The sequence below is a fragment of the Diospyros lotus genome, chromosome 15, assembly GCF_014633365.1.
Source record: "Diospyros lotus cultivar Yz01 chromosome 15, ASM1463336v1, whole genome shotgun sequence".
NCBI classification, from domain to species: Eukaryota; Viridiplantae; Streptophyta; class Magnoliopsida; order Ericales; family Ebenaceae; genus Diospyros; species Diospyros lotus.
In genome coordinates this window covers 1,424,978-1,442,735 of record NC_068352.1, presented here as the reverse complement: position 1 = coordinate 1,442,735, position 17,758 = coordinate 1,424,978, and the positions used below count along the sequence as shown (strand labels likewise).

Below are 17,758 nucleotides of genomic sequence, written 5' to 3'. Positions count from 1 at the left end.
ATTCACTGAGAGTAAATAGACAAGTTATGCATCAACAAGGTGTCTTTTGGACTTGAACCTTTCTTAGTGAATGTCTATCGAATTTACTGAAGAAATAGTGAGACTAGCTCTTGAACTATCCTTCTGAAGGTAAACTGAGACAATAGACATCACACACAACATGTCTTGACCTACTGAGTTCTATACGATTGTGTCCATTTTGGTCCTGGACAGCATCCTGGGTTTCATGAGAGCTCTAGAGAACCCAAGCCATTGAACAGTTCTCATAGAAGCGACCCCACTTCTACTCTCATATAGGGAAGCATTGACTAAGAGTATCCTGTCACTACTCCTCTTATATCAAGATATCAACCTTCCATTTAACATCGACAGGACACACTCTTCAATTTTCGAGACATGGGGAGAAACAAGAAGTTTCTTAGTGTGTCAACTATGACTTATTCCAGCCAGTTGGCCAATTTAACCTAGATCTTGGGATCTCCAGTCAACAAGGTTTGGTTACCACCGGAAAAGTCATTTTAAAGGCTTTAACCCCATTCCCTTCGATGTAAATTTGACTTGCTCACGAGTCACTCCTTTTGTCAAAGGATCAGCTAGATTTTCTTTCGATTTTACATAATCAATGGAAATTATTCCATTTGTGAGCAACTCCCTAACAGTGTTATGCCTGCGCCTAATGTGTCTTGACTTCCCATTGTAGACACTATTCTTAGCCCTCATTGAGGCAGCTAAGTTGTCACAGTATATGCAAATGGCATTAACAGGCTTTGGCCATAATGGAATGTCTTCGAGGAAATAGCGTAGCCACTCAGCTTCTTCACCTGCTTTGTCCAGAGCTATAAACTCTGACTCCATGGTTGACTGTGCTATACACGTCTGCTTCGAAAACTTCCATGACACAGCAGCACCACCTGGGGTGAACACATACCCACTGGTTGATTTAGTCTCTAAGCTATCGGAGATCCAATTAGCATCACTAAATCCTTCCAGTACATGTGGATATTTTGTATATTGCAATTCATAGTCCAGGGTGTACTTCAAGTACCTAAGTACCCTGACCAATGCACCCCAATGGTCATGCCCAGGATTGCTCGTGTATCTCGCTAGCCTGCCTACGGAGTAGGCAATGTCAGGTCTAGCACAATTCATGATGTACATCAGACTCCCAATAATTCTGGCATATTCCAGAGAAGATACACCTTTATCATGATTTTTCTTCAACTTTGAATTTGGATCAAACGGAGTAACTGCTGGCTTACTCTCAAAGTGACCAAATCTTCTCAACACTTTCTCTATGTAATGCGACTGAGAAAGAGCATACCCTTCGGAATTCCTTATTATTCGAATTCCAAGAATAACATCAGCAAGACCGAGGTCTTTCATGTCAAAATGAGATTTAAACATTTGCTTTGTGGATTGTATGACACTTCGATTAGTGCCCATTAATTATCAGCATGTCATCCACATACAAGCACACAATGACACATTCTTGGTTTATGATTTTTACATAAACACATTTATCACACTCATTTATCTTAAATCCATTTGATAACATTGTGTGATCAAACTTCTCATGCCATTGTTTAGGCGCCTATTTCAACCCATAAAGAGACTTTACTAGTTTACAAACTTTCATTTTATGTCCCTTTACAACAAATCCTTCAGGTTGTTCCATGTAGACTTCTTCTTCTAAATCTCCATTCAGGAATGTTGTTTTTACATCCATTTGATGTATCTCCAAGTTGTGTAACGCTGCAATAGCAATCAGCATCCTGATAGACGTGATTCTCGTCACTGGAGAATACGTGTCAAAGAAGTCTTGTCATTTTTTCTGACGATAGCCTTTAGCTATCAGCCGAGCTTTGTACTTATCAATAGTACCATCGGCCTTTAATTTCTTCCTGAAAATCCATCTACACCCAACTGGTTTACACCCAGGTGGCAAATTGACCAATACCCAAGTATTATTTTGCAAGATGGAGTCCATTTCACCATTAATAGCCTCTTTCCAATATGGAGCATCAGGAGATGACATTGCATCACCATATGTTTGTGGCTCATCTTCTAACACAAAGGTTAGGAAATCTGGGCCAAAGGAAGAGGCTTTCCTTGCCCTTTTGCTTTTTCGAGGCTCGATGTCAATTTCCTGCCCATCTTGGCCTTTTGAAGAACTTGCTTCATGAGTTCTCTTGGAACCACTTGCACTGAGTTTATCTCCCTTAAAAGGGAAGATGTTCTCAAAGAACTCCACTTCTATAGATTTCAGAACAGTATTAACATTAATGTCAGGAATTTCTAACTTTGTTACCAGGAACCTATAGGCAGCACTATGCGAAGCATAGCCTATAAAGACACAATCAATAGTTTTTGGACCAAGTTTAGTTCTCTTAGGTAAAGGAACCTGCACCTTGGCCAAACACCCCTACACTTTCAGGATTTTGTAAGAGGGTTGTCTACTATTCCACACTTCATAAGGCGACTTGCCAGACTTCTTATGTGGAATTCTATTTAATATAAAATTTGCAGTAAGCAACGCTTCCCCCCACAAATTATGGGGTAAACTTGAATTATTTAACATGCAATTTATCATGTCCTTCAAAGTTCGGTTCTTCCTTTCGGCTACACCATTTTGTTGTGGTGTATAAGGTGTTGTCGTCTGATGGATTATACCATGAGATTCACAAAACTCAGACAGAGCTGATGATTCATACTTACCACCCCTATCTGATCTGAGCACCTTAATTTTCTTTCCCAGTTGATTTTCAACTTCTGCCTTAAATGTTTTAAAAACATCAAAGGTCTCATCTTTACTACGTAGTAAATATACATAGCAATATTTACTGCAGTCGTCAATAAATGTGACAAAATAATTCTTTCCACCTCTAGTGGGAGTACGTCACTATGAATTAGGTTGAGTAATTCACTATTCCTTTCCACAGATGGAAACAGTTTTCTTGTAAACTTTGATTCAACACAAACTTCGCATTTGTGTCCCTTATCAATGTTAAAACTAGGTAATAACCCTAGATTAACCATTCTTTGGAGGGAACGATAATTGACATGTCCTAATCTTGAATGCCAAACATCACATGACTCAACAGTATAAGTAGAAGAGTCATTCTTATTAATCTTTTTAGGCACTTGAGCCTGTACATTCAACTTGAACATGCCCTCATCGAGATATCCCCAACCCACATACATTCCCCCTTTGGTAAGAGTAAATTTATCAGACTCAAAAATGAGTTTAAACCCATTTTTGTTCAGCAGGGTTCCAGACACCAGATTCTTGCGAATCTCAGGCACATGCCATACATCTGTGAGGGTCAGGATCTTCCCAGATGTCCACTTTAGCAGTACCTTGCCCTTGCCTTCCACAGTCGAGGCTGCGGCATTTCCCATGTACACCTTTTCGGTGCCATCCATTTTCTCATAAGTTGAGAACAAGGATTTATCCTTGCAAATGTGCCTTGAAGCACCCGTATCGATCCACCAGCCTTTGGCGTTATTAACCATGCAGACTTCAGTGATGACTGCAACGAGCTCATCATCTTCCACCATATTGGCATAAGAAGGCTTAGGTTTACGCTGGTTGCTACCAGAGCTTTGACCCTTCTTGTATCTACAATTCACAACCCTATGGCCTGTCTTACCGCATACCCAGTAGGTGCCTTGAATGTGTTTATTGGCAGCGGTCTTCTTCGGACCCAGCGATCCACTTACTCTCTTGCCTTGTTGCTTCTTAGGCTGAGATTTGAGAGCCTCTGCTAAGTGAGCCTTAGCTTCATATCTATCTGAGACTTTATCTCCTTTGCGGTTGTCTTCTTCAATACGAAGACGAAGAGCCAGATCTTCCATAGACAGCTCCTTGCGCTTGTGCTTGAGATAATTTTTGAAATCCTTCCATGAAGGCGACAGCTTCTCAATCACAGCAGCAACCTGGAATGGCTCATTGATGACCAATCCCTCTCTATGAAAATCACTAATGATGATTTGCAGTTCTTCCATCTAGTTGACCACCAATTTGGTATCAACCATCTTGTAATCCAAGAACTTACCCACCAGAAATTTCTTGGTGCCAGCATCCTCGAGCTTATATTTCTTTTCCAAGACCTCCCATAATTGCTTGGAAGTAGCATATGCTGTGCAGTAAACATTATACAGCGGGTCGGCCAAGCCACTCAGAATATAATTTTTACAAAGGAAATCTGAGTGCATCCATGCCTCCCTCGCAGCCACAGTTTCTGTGGTCATATTCTCCTCCGAGACTACGGGGCAATCCTCTTTGAGGATGTGGGCTAGATTCAGCGTGGTCAGATAGAATAACATCTTCTGTTGCCATCTTTTAAAATCTTCACCATTAAATGGTGGTGGCTTCTCCACATGTGGGGTAGGCTTGGCCACGACTGAACCGAGCCCTTGCATAGTAGTTGTTGCAGAAACAACGGCAGTTGGCTGGAGAAGACCCAAGACAACAACAGGGGGTGGGTTTGAACCCGAGGCAACACCGGCAGCAGCAACATCGGAACCATCAGCAGGAATAGGGGCATCCATCTTTCCTATACTCTCTTACTAACTGTTTTCAAATTGTTAGGGATACAGAGAGTATAGATGCGTACGTAATATAGAAATAACTTGCTTGATACAATAAAGTAGTTCTAACCTGCTACGGTACAAGGAACGTATACTATATACTTGACCACTATTATAACAGCTGATATTAACGGTAACAAGAGCTTATAATTAAATGAACAACAACAGAGGTTACCAGACTAAAACAACAAATCAAAGAAGATGGTTGAACAGCAATGCTTCCAGCTGGAACGACAAGGAATCAGGAACAAACTTCTGGATCGTGGAAGAGGCAGGAACAGAAGTAGGTCGAGTCGCGCTTTGCGCTATCCTGAAGACAGTTAGCGCCCTACACCGGCGGCAAGCAGACTACGGCGACTGTCTCAGTAGGATGAAACGACCTTTCCGATGAACGGCAGCCACGAACAACCGGAGCTAGCAGAACTCAGGACGGACTTGCTCTCAATGAAGAAAACTCAAGATGGGAGGCAAAACTTGAGAGGAGAGAAAACCATGAAAGCTTATGAAGAAATGAAAACTTGACACACACAAAATAAGTCAATACATCTAATATATAAAGGCATCCACCAATCTTAACAATGAAGAAAACAAGGAGACCAAGTCAATCTAGAAGAACTTGGGGATTAAGTAAATCTAAAAGACCTTGGGAGCCAAGTAAATCTAGAAGACCTTGGAGACCAAGCAAGAAAGGAAAATAAAAATAAAAACCACACACACACTCACTTCCAACAAACATAACCTTATAAAAACATGCATGCATTTGAAAACCTTGTTTCCAAGTTATTTTGCAACAATAATGCGAACACACTACTTAGCTGAAAACAACAGGGCTTATGTTGGGACAGCTTGAACAAACAGGGAGGTGATAATATCTTTGAGCTTCGTGACAGAATCAGTGTAGCCATCTCCATGAGAGTATGTAACGTTTGTCGCCCTAGCAAGGTTGAGGACTCGCACAAGCAGAGGCATTGCCACTTTAGTTGGCTGCAACATCCCTGCATTAATGTCCTTCCATGCTTCTCCAACTTGCTTCTTAAGTTCCACCACTGCCTCTTCCTCTGATGCTCCATACTGTTCCATGTAGCATTCCACAGAAGAGGCTACATGCCCTCTCTCTTGCTCAAACTATATAGAATTAACAAAACAACTCATTATATCTAATGTATGTATACATATATATACTCATTATATTCATACTGTTCTATGTAGCATTCCATTAAAAACTCCAAGCTAAGAGAGTTAACGTACACAAAAATAGGCCAGATTTAATCGATGAATTTTCATAAATCTAATTTTTAATTTTTGCCATAAGTGAAAAACATACTGTCAGTTGCCATGAGCCACCGTGGCCAGTGGTTTCAAGTGATCAGAGGCAATCACCTGACGCCCAAGGGCCCATCGACCAACATACCTCAAAACCAACAAGATTTAACAGTCAAATCTCCTTAGATTAAAGCTAATTAAATGTTCGACCAAACCCAACAATCGCCTATATACTCATTGCCAGTCACCACTGGCCACCGTGGCCGATGGTTTTCAACGATCAGAGGTAACCACCCGACACCCAAGGGTCCATCGACCAACATATCAAAAAACTAGCAAGAGAAGGAAGAGAAGAAATGAGAGAGAAAAGAGGAGACAAAACTAACACTACAAAAAAAAAAAAATTGCGACGATTTTGGTATTTTGTGGCGATTTTTTTAACATTTTGTAACGATTTTTTCAAAATTGTAGCAAAATTCATTAAAACATTTAATTTAGTGGCGGTTTTCAAAAAATTGTCGCTAAATTTAGAAAATAATTAAATAATTAAAAAATAAAATTAAATTTAGCAGTAGTTTCTCAAAAACTGCCTCTAAATTCAAGAATAATTAAATAATTTAGAATTAAAATTAAATTAACATTTGCGTTGGTTTTACAAAATCGCCGCTAAATTCAATAAAAAAATGAATTTTGCAACGATTTTTGAGAAACCGTTGCTAAATTTAAAAATAATTAAATAAATTAAAACTAAAATTAAATTAACATTTGCGGCAATTTTTCAAAATCGTTGCAAAATTCATTAAAAATTTAAATTTTACTTAAGAAAATAATTAAAAATTAAATTAATAAAAAAATATAAAATCTTAAAAATAAATTTAAAATTTAATTTAAATTAAGCAAAAAATTCATTAAAAAAACTAATTTAAAAAAAATAAAAAAATTAATAAAATTGTAATATATAAAATTTTAATACTTTTAAAAAATATATAAATCTTTTTTATTTTTAATCAATTAATTTATTTTTAAAATATTCCTTTATTTTTTAAAAAATAATCAATTAATTAATGTTTTTTAATTTATATTAAAAAATATAAAATATAATTTTTAAAAATAATGTTGGATTATTATATAATTTATATGCGCGGATATAAAGTAAGGAGGGTTCGCAAATTAGATAGTTTCGCGTGCGCACGCACATAGGGGAGGTTCTGGGTTCAAAACTGGGGAAGGGAAGGCTGGAAATTTAATTTCCAGGCCACTTGGCGTGCAAGGGCCAGGTGAGGGCGAGGGTGGCCCACGTGCGGCTTGCCCACCTAGAAATTAAAATTTTAATTTTTGCGGTGGTTCTAAAAATCATCGCTAAAATTAAATTTTTTAATTTTTTTAATTTTTGCGGCGGTTCCAAAACCGTCACTAAATATTTTAAAAACCGTCTCAAAAAATATCATTTGCGGCGGTTACTCCATCGGTTGCTGAAAATCGCCGCTAAATGTTCTACGACGCCTAATTTAGCGACAGTTAAAAATCGCCGCTAAATGCTGAATTTTTTGTAGTGCAACAAGAGAGTGACCGGGGCAATCGGCAATGGTGGGTGCAATAGACGACAACGACGATAATAGATGAGGTAGACAACTGATGGTTGTGGCAGTGGCGGTCAACGATCGAAGGAAGAGAGAAGAGATAAGAAAGATGAGAGAGTTGGATGTGCCATATTGGTGGGTGGGAAGGGGGGGCTATGTATTTTCCGAGTTTTGGATGTTTTTAGTGTGTGTTGAAAACATCCAAAACAATAAATATATTTTTGGGTTTTTTTTATAATTTTTTTTTTGTTTTCAAAAATAGTAAATTTTTTAGTATTTTAAAAAATTAAAAACTCAAAATGAGTTAAAAATAGTAAAGAAAACGCAATTCTAATGTCTCAATCATCTACCTTGTGGCCAACCATGTCATTCATGAGTCGACCTATAACAGAGGAAGCCCTAACAATTAAAGGGCAACTTGACACCCAATCAAAGGCCTCTTGGGTGGCCAAATCACCCATCCCAACAAATGAATTGGTCGAAATCATCTCATAACCACTGGTTACGAGTGCCACACGCATGTACTCTTCCATGGTTGGAGTGTAGCCTTGGTGGAGCCATTTGGCCTCCTCAAAGTACGCCTTTACCAGCTTCTTCATCTGAGAAATTGAACCTTGACATTAATTAATGGCCTTTTGATGAGATAAACTAAGCAAGAACCAGCAAAGCTTACCGCTAATTTTGCATAGTCGATGACGTAAGACCTTCCTTGCTTGGCCATCTCCTCCTCAATCATGTTGTAAACATCAAGTAATGCTTCGTAACAAAACCTCATGTACTCTGGAAGTTGACGTGTAGCACCCACATGCCACCTAAAAATCAAGCAACTAGGCCTTGTTAGAGTGATCCATCTAAATTCATGTATGCATGACAAGTTTAATGAACTATTCAAAAGGGAAACAAATCAAACTTTTCAACTGCATCAGTGAAGAGGGCAAGTTCTTCAAAGGTGCCATAGGTGTCATATGTGTCGTCTATAATGGAAGTTAGAGCCATCACTTTGGTTAGTATCCTTCTACCGAGCTGATAGTGGGGTTCGAAATACAGTCCCATTACCCAAAAGTAGAGCTCCACCACTCTATCTCTTGCAAACGGCAGCTTCTTTGGCACATCTAAATCTTTCCACCACCTAAAAAATATATATCATTTACATGCAAATCATTTCCAACTCAAACTACATAATTCTATTATTTTGACTTAGGCTTAGTATATTGTTGGATAGTAGAAGAACCTTGTGATCTCACTGAGCTCTCTTTGGTGTAGCTTCTGCAACATGTTGAAATCTAACTTGGCAAACTCCAGGAGGAGTGTATCATCATGGCCTTTGGGATCAAACAAAGAGATATAGCTCCTTGCCTCTAGCCTTGTCAGGCCCGTCCCGATGGGCTGGTTTAGAGCGAGTATCACCTTGCCGGCAAGAGCATGACCTAAGTCCGGCAGGGCAGACTCCAACTGGGCAGTGGTGAAGGCGACCAGCTCATCCAAGACGTCTTCTCCCCGCACCCTGAGATGCGCAGCCTCGTACAAGCTTAGCAGTGCCTCCACATCTCTCGTTAAAAATTCCTTAAACTGGCCGTCTGTTCCCTTCAGTTCGTTGAACACATCTGGTTGTTTGGACCATGGAATTGATGCATCATCATCCATACATACACACACGCTGTTAATTAAACGAAGCAACGGATTATTTAATTACCAGAAGACAGAGGAAACCCGTGTTGTCTGAGTAGCCGGAAAGTGAGAGCAGTGCCGTAAACACTGTCGCCGGCGTCACCGAGCCGATGATGATGCCAGGTCCTGTGCATGCGCTGCAATGTTGCCTCGATCTCGCTCTCGAAATGGTAAGCCACGCCCAGGCGTTGGATGGCGTCGATCAAGTCGGCAGAAGCAGCTCTGGACAGTGTCTTCCTGAGCTCATCTCTCAGCTGCTCGTGTTGCTGTTGTGCCTTCGCGTCCTGCCAAATCAACAACACCACCAACCCAATTAGCCAATTAATTCATTTTCATCATCACAAAAATGCAACTCTCTCTACATTATCTTGATACCAGAACTTGGGAAGAAGCATATGCGAGGAAATGATCTCCCCAGACAGTAGGATGGAAATTGGCCGAGCGGCGGGTGATCTTCGGTGCCACACAATTCTGTGCAACCGTAACGGCAGAAAGATTAACAGATAATTCCATTTTTTTTGTTTTATTTTGAGCATGAGAGGCATGAGCTTCTACTGGGATTGACATTTATAGCAAGAATGTCCCATCAGATGATTCCCATACACGGCACTGTTAATTAATTTTCTATAATTAATGATATAAAAAAAGACTAGACCACGATGTTTTAATTTAAATAAATTTATTACTTTATCTCTTCAACAACAATTAAATATGCTCTCTTGTGATAAAGGAGATTTTGTTATAAATCAAGGATTAATTGTCCTCCCTCGTATTGTCAAGTATTAATTAAAAATTAAAACATGAAGATCAAGCATTAATTATGCTCCCTCGTATTGTCTTTATAAGATATTTTCTAAAGTCCAGTACAATTTTAGGAAATAGAAAATTTGGTTTTTATTTTTTATTTTAAAAGATAGTTTTAAACACAACTTTTAATTTTATCCATCAATATAAAGATATTTTCTAAAAAATTACAAGTAAACAAAGTCTTGGTCTTCTTCAATTATTGGTGAGGTATCTTACTTGGGAATGGATGTCTTACATCTTCGTAGCAATCAAACAATCTTTTGTGAGAATTTTATTTTTATTTATATTTCTTAGCATTCTATGATTATTAAATATTTTGGTAAAATTTTTTAATTTACAATTTTTATGGCAATATTTTTTGTAATTATAATTATTTTAGCAAATTTTTCTTTGTTATTGACAAAATAAAAATAATTGGATAATCAATTTCCTTTGCATGGAACAACTTTTTTGGCTATAAAAAGGTAGCCCACCACAGCTGCTCAGACTCTTTTTTCACCTTTAAAATTAAGAAAATATCTAAAGGATAGGTTGGTTTTAAGTTTTAAAATATTATTTTTAAGATAAGTGTTTCAATGATAGCATTAGCTGACAATAGCATCAGCTGGGTGGGCAGCGGCGAAGGAGGTTGGTCGTCTTTCGACGGTTGTCTGCTGCGTCGTTCGTTGCCAGCCAGCCACCGGCCCTCTTCCTCCCTATTGTAGCAAGACACGTGGCATGCTATCATTGGCCTAATTACTATAGGGCCTACATCAGACGGCATGTGATTTACCTGAATTGAGGTATGTAATTATTATAAAATTTATAATTGAGGCAAACAATAGGTTCAAAATTGTAAGTTGAGAGACTAATAGGTACTTTCTTTAAGTTTAGGGTGCAAAATAATTAAATAATAAAAGTTGAGGGGCTAGATATGCTTTAGCCTTATATAATTTCTACGTCCTCATCCGTTTTATGAATAGAAACTTTTAAGCTAAACTTTACTCATTCCTAATTTGTTGAATCCTACAATCATTTCCTGTTATTTTAACCATTTTGCCCTCTACTTGACCAAATGTATCAATTTCAGCAGAGTATGGATGAGAGATTGAGGAAGGCTGCTGAACAAGGAAATGTTGACACCTTGTATGTCCGAATCAAAGAGAACGTACATGATTTGGAGAGCATTGATGGAGTCCCATTTATTGATACTCCATTGCATATAGCTGCATCCAGAGGGCATATGGAGTTTGCTATGGAGATAATGAACTTGAAGCCATCTTTTGCTAGGAAGCTGAACCAAGATGGACTTAGCCCCATGCACCTTGCTTTGCTAAATGATCATGATCTGTTGGTGTTTTGGCTCCTGTCTATTGATAAAGGTCTTATCCGCGTCAAAGCTAGAGGTGGTAAGACTCCCTTGCATTACTCAGCGGAAAAAGGAAACTGGCTAATGTTGGTTAGATTCTTTGAAGCCATTCCTAAATCCATCAAAGATGTAACTTACGAAGGTGACACTGCTCTGCACATAGCAGTAGAAAATGGCAATATTGAAGCTTTGCAAGTTTTGATCGAATGGAATATTATATTTCGGAGAGAACTCTTGATCCGGAAAAACAAGGAAGAGAAAACTGCGTTGGAAATTGCTGCTTCAAGGGGACAACAAGAGGTAACTCTTTATTTCCTTTTTCTTTTCGAACAATCATATATATAATTCCTTTGAATTGAAGAATTAATTGTATTGTATGCATATGTGTTTGTGTTTGTGTCTGACTACAAATTAGATGGTGGAGTTGTTGGAAGCTAACTCTGCTACCAACTTAAAGAACATCCTAGAAGATCCAACACAAATTTCAGATGGAATTAGGAGAATGCTACGTAATTTTTTCCCAAGCCCTACCAACTCTGTCGAGGAAAAGATTGCTGGGATGAGCACAGTTCATTGGATCAAAATATCAAGCGAGCAGCGAAGTGCACAAATATTTGTTGATGGTCTGATTGCGACAGTTGCCTACCAGGCAATAGTGAACCCGCCTGGTGGTGTTTGGCAGGGTAGTGCTAAAAATGATTCACCTGTGTCAATCTTAACCAAGAACTTTGGCATCTCATCCTCGCCTGCCCGAACGAGCGATGTGGGAACGAGTGTCATGAACACGAGCACATTCTTTATATTTTGGCTTGCAAATTGTGTAGTATTTGTGTTCTCGGTTGCACGAATGATACAAGTAATTAGCAATCCAAGCAGAACTGGAATTGAACGTTTCTATCCAATTCCGTTATATGTGTTGCTTTCTTGCTTCCTAATCTCAGCAGCAATTACAGCACCAAGTGGTGCACTCTCCCATTACGCTCTTGAATATCTTATCGGAGCTGTAATCTTACTCGGTCTTTCTTGTCTACACCGGATTCTTGCAGAATTAGGACACGTAAGGAGATCCCATTGGCGTACGCGTGATGGACGAGAATGGTGGCAATCTGGGAAGCACTAGCTCTGTGGCCATGGCAACGTTTGTGTATCATCTTTCTTTCTTGTTGGTTCGTATGCTTAATTAATCCCGTGTGGTGTGTAATTTTTTTCAGCGTAGCATTATTTGTCTAGTATGCTGCAAAACTTCTAGGTGGACGTGTGCTTGCCAGCTTTGCTTTGCAAGTTTGATATGTTAGATCTATATCTATATAATATATAAGGTTTTTTTCCTACCTGCTTTGCACGCGATAAATGATGTTTAATAGTGAAAGTCTATCAAAATATTATAATTATTTATATATATTAATATAAAAATTATGATTAATTTATTATTATTTTTTTTTATACATCGAAATAGTAAAATAAAATTAAAGAGAGAGAGAGAGAGAGAGAGTGTTAGCTAGACAAGTGCCCTTCTGTTTTTGGTGGGTGGTTAAGTAATGCCTACTTTCACTAATCCCAAGAGATTCCATAGATATTTCTACACTTGTGACTTGTCATTACCAAACCACTTTGAGATGGGAGAGATGTCTCAACCACATCTTTTCCTATGGCTACTGGCTGCACTAGCAGTGCCACCACTTGTTTATTTACTTAATGCACCCATTTAAGCATCCAAATTGTTGTTATTTTCAAGCCCAACAACATTGGAAGGGTGAATGAGGTCTCAATCCCAAAGTCACAAGTGAGTTTATTAGCAGTGATTTTTAATCAAGATATAAAGATATTTTTTAAAAAATTACAAGTAAACAAGATCTTAATCTTCTTCAATTATTGACGCGGTATCTCACTCAAGAATGAATCGTCCTATATCTACGCAGCAATCTAACAATCTTTTGTGAGAATTTTATTTTTATTTATATTTCCCAACACTCTATGATTATTAAATATTTTGGTAAAATTTTTTAATTTACAATTTTTATGGAAATATTTTTTGTAATTATATTCATTTTAGTGAATTTTTCCTTTTTATTGACAATAAAAATAATTGGATAATCAATTTCATTTACATGGCTACAATTAAACAACTTCTGTGGCTATAAAAAGGTAGCCCACCACAGCTACTCAGACTCTTTTTCACCTTTAAAATTAAGAAAATATCCAAAGGATGGGTTGGTTTTAAGTTTCAAATATTATTTTTAAGATAAGTGTTTTATGATTTGAGAATTATAGTTATATTTTTAACTTTAAAAGATTTTGTGTGATGAGAATAGTACTGAGTGATCCAACAACTTTTGCGGCTATAAAAAGGTGGCCCACCTTTGAAACAAAAAAGATTAACTTTTTGGTTAAGATTAACTTTAATATTAAATAGTTCAGAGATATCCCATACCTGGAATATTTTCTATTTCACACGTCTCTTAAAAACTAGAAAATAAAGACAAACACCTTTTTTCCATTATAAATTTATTGATGCATTTTGATAACTATAATAATTATTAGAAAATAATTAATAATTTATGAAGAAATATTGTTAATTCCTTGAAGAATTATTTATAATTATGTGAGAGTCAAAAATTAGTGCACAAATCATATTATCGTAAAAGTTTATTAGGATAGTGTTGACAGTTGTAATGAATAGAAATATTACTATTAAATTGATTGTAATTTAGAGATTATAAGTTCAAATTTTATTGACAAAGTAAATATTTTTTAAACAATTTTAAAAGTAAAAATTTAAAAAGTGTCGTCACAGGTTTTATGTCCTTTTCACTTTATTTACTCTTATGTAAATAATTTTTACAAATTAATATGATATCATGTAAAATTTATAATAATTTTATTCAAAATTAACCATACTTTATTTGAAAGACATTATTACGTTGCCTTTTATTTATTTGTTGAGTTGTGACCATGTCTAAGGTGGGAGTAGCGGGAATGATTAACAAAACTAATTAATCTATATATCTGGAAATCATACAAGTTGTGTGGTCAACCTTGGAACTTTCAGATACAATATCCAAAATAATAATAATAATAATAAATTATCCATGCATAGAGTCAAATTATACATTCAAACCTCTTCAATAGGTTATCAATATAAGATTAGATTGTGACTCAAAACACCTCAAGTACGAATATTAGTTGAAAAAGTAAATAAATTCTAAAAATAATTTATTAATTAAAAATTAAATAAATTATCCATACATTAAAAAAATAGATAATATTCAAATAATCAAAAATCATGCTACAAGTCAACATCTCCTGATCTTTCTATTTGACTTTGATTGTATAACTAACTAATTAAGGTCTTAGATACTCATAAAGAATAAGACATTTAATAAAGCATAACCTTAAGAAATACAAGATAAAGTAGAATAAGATAACTCAATCCAATCCAAAATATTCCCCAAACAAGATTAGAAATGATCATCACTTAATTACTTGTCATGACTAGCATAATTTGAGTAGAAGAAGATTCTGAAGGCTTGTCTACAAAGCCCTCAACTTGAGATAAATTTCTAAGATTTCAAACATAGGATAAAGAACTACGGGACGAGCATTCCTAATCTTATTGATGGCACATGCATATTCGAATCTCTATAAACTTAGATCAAGATAAGTCACGCTTATCCAGTAATTGTAGTTTAATTCAATTCAAAACATATGAAATAAGGAGGAATTAACTAATTTTTTATAATATGAGCGAGACCATCTCATTCTTATCGTCATCCGCATTATAAAGTTGATCTCAGTTCCCAAAAGATACATCAAAGAAATTTTAAGTGGTGAGACAAAAGTATAACAAGTCAATACAATTCTCATAACTCTTTGTTTTTTGTCTAGTTCTCTATTAACTTAAAAATCATAGTTGTGTCCATCCAAATAACTCTTGAAATAGTAATCTTTGTTTTCTGCCTACGTAATGCATACACATCGCAGTCTGTACCAACAGTGTGTGTAGTCGAAATCTATCTAAATCGTATAAATGCAATTGATGAGTAATCCATGTCTCATCAATATACTCTCTTACTTCATTGATCAAATAATTGTGGCACAATTTTTTTTAATAAAAAAAATAAAAGAAGATAAGTGACCCACTTCACTATTTTTGGCCGATCTGAATGGCTATGAATGAGTTCAACATGACAGGCAGCTGTAGGGGTCACTTATAGCTCCTACAGAAATAGAATGCTCCATTGACTACTAACTGTGACATGAAAATACATACTTGTACCCAGGGGTATAAGTGGTAAAACTTCTAAATTTTTTTTGGGAGTGATGGGGTTGGGATCAATGCTTAGTGGAGGTAAAAATATCTCATTTAGTGGAGACTGATCGCGTGTTTGCTTGAGAATGTTTAAGGTTGCAACTGCATCCAATTTACCTGGAAGCCAAACAAAACGAAAATCGGTCTCCTCTAAGACTAGATAGGCAATCGAACACTGGGGTCATAAAAAAAAAAAATACATACTTTAACGAGGATGTCAGACACAATCACATCAATTATAGCTCTGTCCTCTCATTTTCTGTTATAGCTATGTCCTAATCTGATTTACTCAAAAGGCACGCTTAAATGAGTAAACAATGTGTCTACCTAACCTTCTTTGAGAGTAGAGTAGGGTTACAAATGAAGAGGGCCTCTGCACAAGCCTTTGTTTTTTTTAGGGCTTGTTTTATATAACCTTATTCTTGGTTATATTAGGCAGTAGGCAGAGCAGTGTAGTAGGGAGAGCAGAATAGTTAAATGCTTATTTTTGTATAGTGGTAGTATGTATATAAAATGAGAACGGTTGTAGAGGATCAAGGATAAGTTGTATATAATGTAAATAGGCTTGATAGTGTTTTTTTACTAGATTGATGAATAATAAAGAAGTTATTCATTCCTTCTTTTCTCTATTAACATGATGTCTGGTTTCTTGGCTTCTTCAGATCTTGATTTTGCACATGGTATCAGAGCGGAGATCCGTGGAGTTTATCTGATCTAAAGGCTAATTTTTCATTAGTATTGTCGGATTAATCATCAGAGTAATCGTAAGTTCTTGATTTCATTTCTCTTCGTTGAATCAGTTTCTTATGGCTTCGATCAGAAATAACATAGCAACAGGAGATCCGTTGCAATTGCATCCTTCGGATCATCCAGGTATGATCCTAGTTTCTGCTCCATTAACTGGACTCAATTACAGATCTTGGAGTAGGGGGATTCAAATTGCCCTAGGAGCTAAGAATAAACTAGGGTTTATAAACGGTGAAATTTCAGTTCCGAATGAGAACAGCGAGGAGTTTCACATTTGGAAAAGATGTGACTACATGGTCACTTCTTGGTGTTGAATTCCATTTCTAAGGAACTCGTAGATGTTTTTATATACACTAGGAATTCTAGACAACTTTGGTGTGAATTAGAGGAGAGATTTGGAGAGAGTAATGGAGCTCTTGTATACCAGCTCCAACGTCGGATTAGTTTCGTTAGTCAAGAAAATTTTTCTGTGTCCGTGTACTACACTCAGTTGAAACGATTATGGGATGAGTTAATGGTAGTTAGGCCATTACAAAATTGTAGTTGTGGTGCCTCTAAGACCGTAACAGAGTTTGCTGAAGAAAATAAGTTGATGCAATTTCTTATGGGACTGCATGATGGTTATGATCAGGTGAGAAGCCAAATTTTATTGCTTGAACCACTGTCGAGTGTTAACAAGGCCTACTCGATGATTTTAAGAGTAGAGTCACAAAGGCAGGTAACTTCAGCTCTAAATGAAACAAATGAAGGAGCTGCATTATTTTCTAAGCAGAATGCGAATAATAGAAAGGATTCGAAGAAGTTTAAGAATAAGGGTTTTTGTGAATATTGCAAAAAGAATGGACATTTGAAGGAATCTTGCTTCAAATTAGTTGGATATCCTGACTGGTATAAAGAGAGGATAAATAAGGATTCAACACAAAGGATAGTTGCAAATGTTACAAATCAAATTGATTCAGTTTCAGAAATACCACTTGATGCAGCAATAATAGCGAATCAAGACTTGGGGGGTTCGATTGCAGCTGCTCTTCTCAAAATGCTCAAGCAATCTCCTAAAGCTGGAAATGTCAATCTTAACACAGCCTTGATTGACTTTGCTGGTAACCGAAATTATATCAATTCTTGTTATTTTGGTATGCTTGATGAAGGTACATGGATACTTGACAGTGGTGCCACTGACCACATTACCTATCATAAAAGGTCGTTTCGTTCCCTACATATCTTATCACACCGTGTTTCAATTCACTTGCCAAATAACACAACCACTTTTGTTTCACAAGCAGGATCAGTTTGTTTAAATCCTACTATTGAGTTTCAGGACGTTTTGTTCATACCTTCATTTCAATTTAATCTCTTGTCAGTTAGCAAATTGCTTTTTGATCATCAACTGCTAGTAACCTTTCTTCCTATGGGTTGCTTTATTCAAGACCTGAAGACGCATGAAGT

General features: G+C 36.8%; 2 protein-coding genes across 2 annotated transcripts; one reads left to right on the top strand and one right to left on the bottom strand.

Moving 5' to 3' along the window:
• Nucleotides 1-5,419: 5,419 nt before the first annotated feature.
• Nucleotides 5,420-9,646, bottom strand: LOC127792163 ((-)-germacrene D synthase-like). The gene is made up of 7 exons (XM_052322559.1): nucleotides 9,477-9,646; nucleotides 9,127-9,385; nucleotides 8,665-9,037; nucleotides 8,344-8,562; nucleotides 8,107-8,245; nucleotides 7,784-8,032; nucleotides 5,420-5,715 (listed from the first exon to the last, which is right to left on the bottom strand). The coding sequence occupies exons 1-7, from the start codon at nucleotides 9,612-9,614 to the stop codon at nucleotides 5,422-5,424; spliced, it is 1,671 nt and encodes a 556-aa protein (XP_052178519.1). The 5' UTR covers nucleotides 9,615-9,646; the 3' UTR covers nucleotides 5,420-5,421.
• Nucleotides 9,647-10,911: 1,265 nt separating this feature from the next.
• LOC127792161 (ankyrin repeat-containing protein At5g02620-like) lies at nucleotides 10,912-12,518 on the top strand. The gene is made up of 2 exons (XM_052322557.1): nucleotides 10,912-11,556; nucleotides 11,672-12,518. Exons 1-2 carry the CDS (start codon nucleotides 10,963-10,965, stop codon nucleotides 12,374-12,376), a joined length of 1,299 nt encoding a protein of 432 aa, XP_052178517.1. The 5' UTR covers nucleotides 10,912-10,962; the 3' UTR covers nucleotides 12,377-12,518.
• Nucleotides 12,519-17,758: the final 5,240 nt, after the last annotated feature.